Here is a 13,487-nt window from a genome sequence, read left to right on the forward strand (position 1 = left end):
TTGGGCAGGTAATTCCACCAGGAGGGAACAGTTAATGTAAAAGTCTATGAAAGTGATTTTGTGCTTCTTTGAGATGAACAATAAAGCGACGTTCACTTGCAGAACGCAAGCTTATAGAGGCACATAACTCTGAAGTAATGAATTTAGGTAAATGGGTGCAGAGCCAGTGGTGGTTTTGTAGGCAAACATTAATGCGAGCAGCTACTGGTAGCCAGTGCAGATTGATAAACAGAGGTGTGACGTGCATTCTTTTTGGCTCATATTTGTATATTATATATATTTTTTTTTTTTATGAATTAATTCATTTATTAAATACTATATTACATATTAAATAGTATATTATATATATATTACATATTATTGATTTCATTTTAAATTTCATGTTAAATAAAAAGATACTTTGTTTGTGTTGTTTTGAAGTCAGTGTTATTTTGTGTCTCACTCTCGCATGTGTTTCCATCGGAAAGCGTTCCAGGTTGCCACGGCTCCTGATGGTATCCAGGGCAACACTCATTACAGCTCTCGCCACAAGTGTTGTGCTCACACACACACTGCAGCTTCTGTGCAGACAAAAGAGAGGAGCGAGTGAGACACACACACACACACACATCCTCATACATAGTGTTTATTTGAATTTACTGTATTGTATTTTATGCAACAACAAAAAAAATCGCTTTATTCAAGTGATCTACATTTTTACGACAGCAGGCACAATTACAGTGACTTCAGGGAGGCGGGGCTTCAGTTCATATTTGATTGACAGCTTGAGTTCCAATGGGATGGTGTTTGTTGTCAGTTACCTTGGTCACAGGGTCCCAGGGGCAGCTCTGGGCGTGGCCATAACAGATACACATCCCGCCCACCGAGATGTCCTTGATGGAGTAATAATACTGCAAACCAGAGCAGGACAGAGTTAGTCCGTCACTTCAACTATTACTCTATTAACAAAAGAGTACCAAGTCTTGAAGTACCTTTTAATAAAGCTATAAGCCCCAAGAAGCCGTGGTTTACAGTGAATTTATAACAGCTAAGGGGCGTTGTTAGGTACGACTCGAAGCGGAGTAAACCCCCTTAGCTCTTATAAATTCACTGTAAACCACGGCTTCACTGGGCTTATTGCTTTTATAAAAGGTTATTCCATATACGTAGTAAGGTTTCACAAAATAAAACAGAGCAAATAAAGTGTAATGATATTAATAAAAACAGTATTCTTCCACCAAACAATGTAGTTCCTCAGAAACAGTTGTGGTTGCTACAAAGTGGTTGCCGAGCAACAGACAAACATAAACAAAGGTGTATGTTACTTTGTAGAGTCATTTACAACAGCTTCGAACGCGGCTCAACCAATCAGAATCAAGGACTGGAACTATGCTTTATAAAAATAAATGTTATATTAATATTTCATATGAATATTTGAAAAATTTATATTTAAAATGTATATAATTTACAAATTTATAATTTCTTAATTTATGTATATAATTATTATTTAAAATGAATATTTAAAACCGTTCGAATTATATCTTGAAGTCCCTTTTAAAAATCAAGTGATATAAATATTTAATATGAATTTTTGAATATTTAAGATGTATATCATTTAAAAATATAATTATTTATAATTTATTTATATGAAGTACATTTTTAAAATCATGTTATATGAATATGTAATATTTAAAAATGTATGTCATTTATAAACAACTTGTAATTTATTAATAATTTATGTATATAATATGAATTACATCTTGAAGTCTCTTTTAAAAATCACGCTATATAAATATTTATTATGAATGTTTGAATATTTCAAATGTCATTTATAAATGTATAATTTTTTTAATTATTTATAAGTTATATAAATTTCATAAGTTATCTCACACACACACACACTCACTCGCTCACACACTCACTCACCCACACACACACACACACACTCACTCACTCACTCACTCACACACTCACACACACATACACACACACTCCAGCTTGAACTGGTACCATCACTAGTGACCAGTAAAAGGCACATTTGCTCATCCTCTGCACACACACACACACCCAATAGCAGTTGCAGGATCAGTCTACTCACCCTGACTGTTGGGTCCCCCATCGCCCTCTTCGCATTCGGTGAGGTTGTTGAGCATTTTGGAAGCTCGGGCACAGATCCCCTGCTAATGCTAACACTGCTGCTGCGTCCACCAGCCAACGCGTGTACCAGCCTCACACGGATGGAGGAGGAGGAGAAGGCTTGTGGTTCTCTGCCTCTCTCCTCTCAAGAAAGCGAGCAGTGCACTCACTCACTCACTCTCACACACTCACACTCACTCACACACACTCACTCACACACTCTCACACTCTCACACACACACACTCACTCACACACACACACACCCTCACTCACTCACTCACACACTCACTCACTCACTCACACCCTCACACACTCACTCACACCCTCACTCACACACTCACACATATATATATAAAATACTTCAAATGAATACTTAAAGACCATGTTACATGAGCATTTCTGTAGCTCAAACAGAACAACATAACGCAAGCAACACCAAGGTCATGGGTTCGATTCCCAGGAAATGCATGAACTGAACACCTTGAACACAATGTAAGTCCCTTTGGATAAAAGCATGGTGTAAGCCTGGTGATCATTTCATAGTACAACCATCTGAGAACATGACACTACATCTATAAAAGTCTAAAGCCGGTTTAAAGCGGTGCTCCGTACCCGTCGGGTGACGATGGGGTCCACGTCTTTGGGGTCACGGTAGCTGAGGGTCATGAGGTCGGCGTTGAGCGTTCGTATCCTCTGCAGACGCAGCCGGATGAAGCGAGCGGAGGTGAACTCCAGCAGCTCTGGGGTCAGATCATCTGCGCTGGGTCGGCCGTTTATGAGAGACGTGTGGATCTGAGGAGAGACACCTCCACCATTCATTTAATTTGCTCTTCTAACTAGTGTAAGTCTTCGTTTTATTGTTTATTCAACAGTCCAGTTTGATCTTCATGAACTCTAGATGTGATACATTTGTTTCTGACTGTCACTGCATCTGTTGTGTCAAAATGGATGAATCACCCAATAAATGATACAAACTCTTCCCAGCATTCTGACACCATAAAAACAGTGTCACACTATAACAGATCCAGCTGTGACCCAGGGCTATTATTGTTTACTAAAACCATAAAAAACATTTTAGTTACTTGAAATAAAATTAAATATTAAAAAACTTTAAGTTATTTTATTTCAGATAATTGCCAAAGCAACATTTCTCATTTTAAAATTATTTTTAAAGTATTTAAAAAACTAAAACTGAAAAAAAAAAACTAGAGACATATTTATAAAAAAAGAAGAAAAAAAAACATGATAAAATTACTAAAACTCCCAAAAATGGAAACATAACAAAAAATGAACTCATTCTAAATATTAATAAAAACTATAATAGTATATCAATTATGAAATGACTCTGCATATCATAAAAATGACAAAAAAAAAACAACAACAAAAAAAAAAAATATATATATATATAATATATAATCTGAGCAGTGACAAACTTTAATGTGCCCAGGTGTGATCCAGGGCTATTACTGGGCTGAAAAAAACTAAAGTTTTTTAAAATGAAATTAAATAATTAAACTAAAAAACAAAAATTCAACAAAATTACTAAAATGCAAAAATAAAAACTACTTATTTTTCATAGACACTATATGGAAATATTGATAAGAAATTAATAAAAATGACAAAACTACTAAAAAATTAAGTAAAATTAAAATAAAAAAACATAACTAGTGAAAAATATTAGACATTTCCAAAAAGCAAAAACTAATACAATTACAAAAACACAAGGAAATTACAAAAACTTCAACTAAAATCAAAAAGAAAACGTTTAAAAAAATTAACAATCGAAATATTAATAAAAACTAGCATAAATGATACTGTGACCCGGCGCGAGCCTGGTTACCCATCATGCACTGCTCACCTCGCCGTGCTCCAGCGGCACCAGGCGTGAGTAGTAGGATGTGCAGATGACCTCGTCGTCTCTCTTGTAGGTGGGCGGCCCGATGCGGGGCGTGATGTTGTATCGGGTCAGACACTCGGTGTCGCTGGTGGCGTAGTACTGCCACGGCTGGAAGTCCACTCCGTCCAGAGAACGCTCCAGAACCCAGTTCCCGGGCCGCGGAGAGTTCGCCGCTTTGATGATGATGTACGCCACCTGGAAGACCTGCGGGACGAGGGTTAATATCGGTAACTAAAACCATAAAAATATTTTCGCTGCTCGAAAAACAAAACAAAATGAACTGAAATAACATATTTGTAAAAAAATTTAACTTTTTTTTTTATTTCAGTCAGTGGCCAAAACAATATTTCTCATTTTCAGTTTGTTTAACTCTGTACTAAAATAACTCAAAATGAGATAAAAATGTTTTAACAACTTTAAATACAAAAACAATCCTAATAAAACATGACAAAAACAAAACTAAAATGAAAAAGGAATATATAAATGAAAACTAATTCAAAATATTAATTAAACCTACATAGAAAAAAAATTATAATATAAATGATAAAACACAACAAAATTACTAAAACTTTAACAAAAATTAACATGAAAATGGAAAATATAAAAATGTAAACTAATTCAAAATATTAATAAAAACTATATGGACATACTGCATTTGTAAAAAAAAAAAATACAAATGACAAAACACACAACAAAATAACTAAGTAGAAATGAAAAATATAAAAATAAAACCTAACTCAAAATATGAATAAAAACTACATAGATATTTCTAAAAAATAAAAACTAATAAAAATTAAAATAAACAACTAAGTTACTAAAACTTTAACTAAAATGAAAATGAAAATAATAAAACTGTTGTGTTACTTTGGGCTGAAGGACACTCGTGACTTCCTTTTCCTGTCGTCTCAGACAGATTCAGCCGAACATTTACACTATTTACCTTCTAATGACCCTCAGTCTGAGTAAGGACTCTGAAATGTGTGACCCTGGAGCACAAAGCCAGTCATAAGGGTCAATTTTTGAAATTGAGATTTATACATCATCTGAAAGAATTATGACATACTAAGTACATTTACACTATTTACCTTCTAATGACCCTCAGTCTGAGTTGTCTCTGAAATGTGTGACCCTGGAGCACAAAGCCAGTCATAAGGGTCAATTTTTGAAATTGAGATTTATACATCATCTGAAAGAATTATGACATACTAAGTCGAAAATTATGATAAAAAGTCATAATTACGAGATAAAAGTCGAAATTATGACAAACCCAATTATTAGATAATTTCAACTTTTTATCTCATAATTGAGTTTTGGTCATAATTTCGACTTATGTCATTATTATTATGACTTTAAAAGTCAAAATTTTTACTTTAAATTGACATGTCATAATTATGAGATAGAAAGACAAAATTATGAGATAAATAGTAGGGCTGCAACTAACGATTATTTTGATAATCGATTAGTTGGCCAATTATTTTTTCGATTAATCGGATCTTCTTCTTTCTGTTTTTTTTTTTTTTTACAAAAAACACTTCCACATTCTGCCCAATGTCCTTTAAACAAACGTGTCAACTGAATGCTATGAAAATAGTGCTTAACAATTTATTAGACACACATCATAATAAAGATAAAACACAAATATTTTAGGAATGTCAAAAAATTGTTTAAATCTAAAAACGTTATTGTCATTTATTGGGCAAATATCAAACTAAGTAGGCTAGTATTTATTCACATATTAACAAGAATGTCCTCCTATGCCTTCCATAACAGCTTGCATTCTTGCTGGCATTGCTTAGGTACTTTTTGACTGTAATTTTGCGCTGAGTATTAACTTCATTGTCTCGTCTCTACTGTGTTGTTCCGTCTGTCTGACGCGCCGGCGCTCATTCAGTAAAGATTTACTATCAGAACGGACTTTTTTGCAAAAGTGGAAGTGTTCGCGTTAATTTGTTACATTTACAGGTAAGGATATGACCGTAAACTGAAAGTTTTTGCGCTGAGGATGAACATGCATCTGTCAAAGCGCCTGACAGGGCAAGCCATTACGCTAATGCATTAGCTTAAAGATAACTAATACTGAAATTTAAAAAGAAAACTATTTCCAATCATTCTTTTTGAAACACAAACTAATAAAAACAGCAAAAGCACAAAATTACTAAAAATGTAAATAAATATAAAATTAAAATTAAAAATACATTTTAAATATGAATAAAAACCATAATAGTATAAAAACAACACTAAAATGAAAATAAATGAAGTAAGTGCATCATGATAGTCTCTTCTGGTGGTCTTTTCTAAGTCTGATGTGTGTGTTTGTCTGTGTTTACTGGATGCTTAGCAATGTACAGACGAGGACACACACAAACACACATCTCTGAACGTAATGACAGACTTCATCCTCATGCATTTGATCTGCGTTCATGAGATTTCCGGAATCCCCGCATTGAAGAGCGAGTGAAGACACCAGCGGATAGAAATGAATGGAAATGAGGGATTACAGGCTGATGTTCCACTGAAGATCAGAGCAACATTCACTGACAAGTACTTTCATACAGCGGTGATAATCACAGGTTACATGACTGCAGAATTATGGGATGGTTGCTAGGCAAAACAACAACAACTGCTGGATTTTAATAAGGGCAGAAGTAGATCTCTATGTTGATTTCTTGATTGAGGTTTAAAGTCAACATGAAATTGTTCACTAATCATTTACCTACATAATGTGGTGTATTTATGAGTGCAAGTACAATGAGAAAAATCTGACTTTCACGGTGTTATTCTATTATCATTCAGACACTACACTCTTAAAAATAAAGGTGCTTCACGATGCCACAGAAGAACCTTTTTGTCTAAATGGTTCCATAAAGAACCTTTAACATCTGAAGAACCTTTCTGTTTCACTAAAGCTTCTTTGTGGCGAAAGAAGGTTCTTCAGATTATAACAAGGTAAGAAAGAGATGGTTCTTTAAAGAACCTTTGACTGAACGGTTCTTTGTGGAACCAAAAATGTTTTTTCTACGGCACCTTTATTTTTAAGAGTGTATTATAGATTTTGTCATTTTAAATCGGTCATTCATTTTAATTTTAGTTAAGTTTTGGTAATTTTTCTGTAGTGTTTTTGTAGTTTTTACTATTTTATTAATTTTAGTTTAGTTCAATTAAATGAAAATGAGAAATGTCACTTTGGCAACTAGTTGAAATAAAAAAATTGGTTTGTTTTTTAACATTTTATTTTATTATTTTAGTTAACATTTACTTTATTTCAAGTGATGAAAATGCTTTTACGGTTTTAGTTTTAGTAAACTATTATAACCCTGGTACTTCAAGTAAATATTTTATGTCAAAGGGGTTCGACTGACAAAAACGTTGGGGAGTCTAAACTTCACATTAGACAAAATAATCATTGTTTTCTGTGACAAAATAACACACGGTGTCGTCTGGACAAACTCAAGGGCGTCTGGATAATTCAAACAGCAACAGACTGAATGACTTTCAGATAAAACACATCATTCCTACTCATTGTTACTATTTTATCTTTTTTGATGAGTAAAATCCCACCAGATTCACATCAGAGGAAATCAGCTGTCTCGTGATCCCGTTAACACAACCTGACCAAACAAACACAAGTCAAAGAGCCATTTGGGGCCCATTATCGCCTGTGGCCCCCCAGACAGCATAAACACACACCGTCTGCTGTCCAAACACCTCAGGAGAACCTTCAACAGCTGTGTTGGTCCACACACACACACACACTCTCACATACACACACTCTCACATACACACACACAAAGACACTCTCACACACTCACACATACACACACTCACACTCACACACACACTAGGGGACTCCAACACAATATTAGGACTCTTTAAAATACCTTATGACCTGCTCTTTAACAGTGAAAACACGGAAAATTCCATGTTTGGCGGGGAAAGAGTTAAGTGCTCAACTACGTCTTGTGGTCGCTGTAAAGAGCTCACCTGGGCTCCAGCGGTCCACCCGACCCCTCCAGGTGTGTGTGTGTAGGGGCCCATTAGCATGTGTAATCCTGCACTGATGGCCTGAGGCCCCATCGGGGTCGGCCCTGCTTTATGTGTGTGTTTCCCTTCCCCCTGCGGCCCTCAGTGAACACAGACAAAGGCCTGACTCATCCTCACTCCAGACGACAGCATAAAAACACCAGCCGCAAACTCCAGAATCACTGCCACATCGGCGGATTATTTACAGGAACGCTGAGCTTCAGACGCTTAAACGTTTACGCTGGGGAAGTTTGTGGTTATTCAGATTTCTGTGGTTTCAGATGGTCTCACCGAGCTTTTTGGCACTGCTGATAGTGTTGCACATGTATTTGAGACTTTAGATATTAAAATATGAAAAATAAAACAATAATAATTTAGCAGATAGATTAAATGCATTTTAATCATCTCCAAAAAGCTTTTTTTGCAAGTGTCTATGAGGGTTATTATACAGTATTTAACTAAAACTAAAGCAAAAATTAAATTCTAAAAAAAAAAAAAAAAAAAAAAAAAAAACTTACTTGAAATAAAATGTTAACCAAAATAAATTATAAAATGTTAACCAAAATAAAATGTAATATATATTTTTTTCAGTTAGTTACGTCTAACCCTGATGTACTGAAATAACTTAAACTGAAATAAAAATGAATAAAAACTATACAGAGAAAAAAAACTTAATAAAAAAATATAATAAAAGTATATACTAATAAAGGGGGGGGGCAACAAAAAACTAACTAAAATTAAAATGAAAACAGAAAATGCAAAAATAAAAACTCAAAATATATATATTTTTAAAAACTATAACTGCATATCAATGATACTAAAATAACTTATGCTGTCTGCATATCCATGCAAGTTTTCTTTATATTCTGAATTAGATTTTATTTTTATATTTTCTGTTTTCATTTTAATTTCACTTAAAGTTTTAGTAATTTTGTTGTTTTATATAGTATTTTTTATTTATTAGTTTATTTAGTTTTTGTTATTTTACATATTAATGTTTATTAGTTTAATTGCAATTCGTCGCCGTATGCAATTCGTCAATATAGTACTTATAATTTTTTTACTAGTGCGCGATTTTAATCGCGATTAATCGCATCCAAAACAAACGTTTTTGTTCACATAATATATATGTGTGTGTATTTATTATGTATATATAAATACACACACATGCATGCATATATTTAAGAAAAATATATACATGTACATTTTTTCAAAATATATATTGTATGTGTGTGTATTTATATATACATAATAATTATACACAGTACTCACATATATTATGTGAACAAAAACTTTTATTTTGAATGCGATTAATCGCGATTAATCGTTTGACAGCACTAGTATTTATTATTATTATTATTATTATTATATTTAATGAAAATGTTGCCTTAAACTCTCAGAAATAAAATACATTTAAGGGCTTTATATTTTATTTTATTTCAGTTAATGTTTACTTATTTCAAGCGTCACGGAGTGTGTGTGACAGACTGCAGAGCATCATGGTTAGTGGGCTCATGTGGAATAGTTGTGTGTATTATAAACATCACACGAGTCCTACCTGTCGTAAGTCCAGAGTGATGGTGACCCAGTGGAACTGAGGGCCGTTTTTGATGCTCGGGCTCTGCCACCACTGGTTGGTGCCGTCGATGGCGCTAGTAATGGGATGTTGCTCTGTTCAAAAGAATAAAGTGAAATAAAAACGACTGCAAATGTTCAAGAATAAATACTGATGCATCATAAATCAGGTAGGAATTAACTTGTCTCAGCATGTCATGTCAGCACAGATGTCTGATACTAAAGATAAATCAGAAACACTTTACTGTAACGTTGCATTGGTTAACTACATTAGCTAACATGACCTAACAATGGAAAAAAACATTTCTTAATCCTAGTTAATTTCTGCATTTACTAATGCATTACTAAAATCAAAAGTTGTATCTGTTAATATTATTTAACGGATCTGAGCTAACATAGTCTATTGAAATGCATTTAGAATCATCAAAATTCATCATATTTATATTAGTGCTGTCAAACGATTAATCGCGATTAATCGCATCCAAAATAAAAGTTTTTGTTTACATAATATGTATGTGTGCGGTGTATATTTATTATGTATATATAAATACACACACATGCATGCATACATTTGAAAAAAAAAAGCGCACGTCAGACCAGCGCGAGAATGAAACATTTAACCGGCAAGGCTTTAAAACAGATGCAAATGATGCACTGTAGCACGATACAACGATATTTCTTCAAAAGCAGATCGTGGAGACACTTTTATCGTCCACGATCAAAAATCGTCATATCGCACACCCCTATCTGTACCCAAATTTAAGACCTCTTGAAATCATAATTAAGACTTTCTTGTACAATTTAAGACTTTTTATGACCCTAACTTTGATACAAGTAAATTTAAGACATTTTAAGGACCCGCGGGAACCTTGTGTTTTCCTCAAAAACCTTAATTTCTTTTCGACTGAATAAAGACAGACATGAACATCTGGGATGACATGGGGGTGAGTAAATTATCAGGAAATGTTTATTGTGGACGTGAACTAATCCTAAGAGTGTCAGGGCGAATCTCGTTACCTTTGGGATTCTGGCTGTTTGCATCACAGATCCGACACTGAGGGTTACGGATTCGTCTTCCAGGAACGTGCTCCACCAGTTTACAGAACATCTCGGGAAGCGGGTCGCCACAGGAGGCGTTCGTGGTGATTTCGGCATTGCTGGCGAGGTTCAGGATAGCGGGAAACAGACCTGGAATGACAAACGAAGAGCGGTTTAACAAAAGCATTGAAGAGGCATTCGCTCTGAACTGCTCTACTGCGTTTTCTCTTTCTTTCTTTGAAGAGCGACATCCATCCATTCGCCCATGTGTCCGTGTGCCGCCATTCGTGACACAAATAACTACGTCTTGGACAATTGACCAAAGCTGGCCTTTGGTGTGAGGAGATAAGCATCATTACTGACAGCAAAGAGCTCAATGAGAGGGAACCGTGAAGATGAAGAGGATCTTCTTCCCTCCAGCAGCTCATCAGGTCAAAGTGAGCTTTAGAGCAAAATCAGTGCTGGGAGTTTTGTTCAACTACAAACTCATCATGCATTTGATCATTTAGTAAAGTCACGCAAACTCAACTTCAATGCTAATTATTTTACTACTTTAATATGTATATTAGTTATTATAGGATACTTCGTTTTCAGGGTTGTTATAGTTAACTAAATCTAAAACTACAACCATAAAAAAACATTTTTGTTACTTTTAAAAAAGTATTAAAAAACTTAAACTTATTTTATTTTAGCTAGTTACCAAAGTAACATTTCTCATTTTCGTTTAAAGTTGAGTTACAAAAATAACTAGATCAAATTGAAATAAAAATGAATAAAAACTATAAAGACGTTTAAAAAAAATTGTCAAAAAAGCACAACCACTTTCACTAAAATTTAAAAAAAAAATAAATAAATAAAAACAAATCTAAAGTATTAAAAACTATAAAAGTATTTCTCGAACTTTAATAGTATCTCATTTAGTTTAAGTTGATCTACTAAAAATAAAAACAATAGACATAAAAAAAAACTAATAATGTGACAAACACAACAAAAAAAAATCACTAAAACTTTAACTAAAATAAAAAAAAATTGAAAAAAAAAAAAAAAAAAATTACAAAAAAACAATAAAAGCATCTCTCAAACTTTAATAGTATCTAATTTAGTTTAAGTTAATGTACTAAAATAAAACAAATTAATAAAACCATATATACACATTAAAAAAACCACAATGACTAAAACAAACTAAAATGAAAATACAAAATAGAAAAATAAAAACTAATACAAAATATTTTTTAAAAACTAATAATAATAATACAACAGTATCTCATTTGGTTTAAGTTGATGTACTAAAATTAAAACAGAAGCAAAATCAATAAAAATTATATAGAAACATTTCTAAAACAATTACTAATAAAAATGACCTAAAAATACTAAAACTTTAAAATAATATGAAAACGAGATAAAACGCCTATAAAAAAACAAAAACAAATTCAAAATATGTTTTATTAAAGTTACAATAGTATCTGACTGACTTCACAAACACCACTAATAATTAATATCAGTTAAAACAGCTTGAGTAACACAGACGTGTTTCAGACTCGCGGGAGTTTGAGGACTGAATGGACTCCAGCGGAGAAACTTCAAACGCGCCGCAGATAAAGAGACTCTGATGATGACTGAAGTCATTATGCGACTGCAGCGGCACATCTGGCTGCGTTTGCATCTCACAGACGCACCTCTAATCGCTGAGAAAAACACTTTCAAACAAACACATCTGTCGGCAAGAACTTCTCAACATCTTCATACAGCTAAATGCATTTATCCCATTAAGAAAATATGTCTAAATTGAGTTTTCAAGGAAATAAATTAGATGTTTATAACACTACTATGAGTAGATTGACTTCTGATGCACTTTTATTGTTAAACGATGCTATAACTAAATCAACTAATATACTCACCCACATTGAAATAAATAAATATATATATGGTTTCCTGGAAGATTATTGGAGTGTTTTATAGGAAATGCAATTTCAATCTTTTGACTTCAAAACTGCACGTTTAATTCAATGCATTATTTGCAGTTTCTCTGTAATTATTTGCAAAATTCACAAGCAATTTCTGAGTGAAATTTGTTTTTAAAAAATCCTACACCAACGTTTTTCCGAGCAGACCGCATTAACTTTAACGCTCCACACAGAGGTCAGATTTACCCGTAAGCTTCAGAGGGACATGTTTTAGCTGAAGACGACGACAAGATAATTGCTCTGCTTCTTTACCAGCGTCTGAGAGCCTCATTCGGTGTGAAAGCGGGGGTCAGAGTTCACTGTGCGTTTACACAACAGCAGCTCATCACGAGCGACGTCTCAGACCCAAATGACTCTTTCTGGGTGGCTTTCAGTCGGGTTTGGAAAACAAGCACAGAAATAAGGGAACAGTTCGGTTTTTCATTGGATCTAAGAATATGTTTGAACATGAAAGAGCTCTGGAAGAGTGCAGGTTAAATCAAAGAAGACGTGCGAGACATCTGTGAAGATTAACCATCATCACAGAACAAGGATGGGAGGCAAAACATCTCCAAAAAATGAATTCCAGATACGTCTAGCATGTGAAGTTCTGCATGCATTGCTGATGAGATCAGCTCAAAGCATCTGGATGAAGACGCTCCAGGACAGACGAGAGGATCGGCTGAATTTGCATGTGAACAGACTCTGTAATCAGATGTAAGCGGAGCTGATAAGATCCTCACAATGTGATTCAGTCCATTCAGAGATAAACGGCTGATTGGAGATAAAACACTCACAGACGGACGGAAGCAGATAAAGACATCTGGAGCTACAGATGCTGCTTTAAAACTAAATATAATGTATTACAGTATATTTACACTGTAAAAATGTTTTTTGA

General features: G+C 34.0%; 1 protein-coding gene across 1 annotated transcript in view; it reads right to left on the reverse strand.

The window, feature by feature from the left end:
* Nucleotides 1-12,881, reverse strand: part of LOC107743991 (laminin subunit alpha-1-like) — a 20,167-nt gene extending 7,286 nt beyond the window's left edge. Inside the window, exons 1-7 of the mRNA XM_016557452.1 lie at nucleotides 12,797-12,881; nucleotides 10,626-10,796; nucleotides 9,592-9,704; nucleotides 3,975-4,217; nucleotides 2,729-2,908; nucleotides 801-890; nucleotides 443-560 (exon numbers count right to left, since the gene is read on the reverse strand). Coding sequence (XP_016412938.1) covers nucleotides 443-560; nucleotides 801-890; nucleotides 2,729-2,908; nucleotides 3,975-4,217; nucleotides 9,592-9,704; nucleotides 10,626-10,796; nucleotides 12,797-12,881 — 1,000 coding nt within the window. The remainder of the gene's footprint in view (nucleotides 1-442; nucleotides 561-800; nucleotides 891-2,728; nucleotides 2,909-3,974; nucleotides 4,218-9,591; nucleotides 9,705-10,625; nucleotides 10,797-12,796) is intronic.
* Nucleotides 12,882-13,487: the final 606 nt, after the last annotated feature.

This window comes from Sinocyclocheilus rhinocerous, unplaced genomic scaffold (genome assembly GCF_001515625.1).
Source record: "Sinocyclocheilus rhinocerous isolate Xijiao unplaced genomic scaffold, SAMN03320098_v1.1 scaffold2814, whole genome shotgun sequence".
NCBI classification, from domain to species: Eukaryota; Metazoa; Chordata; class Actinopteri; order Cypriniformes; family Cyprinidae; genus Sinocyclocheilus; species Sinocyclocheilus rhinocerous.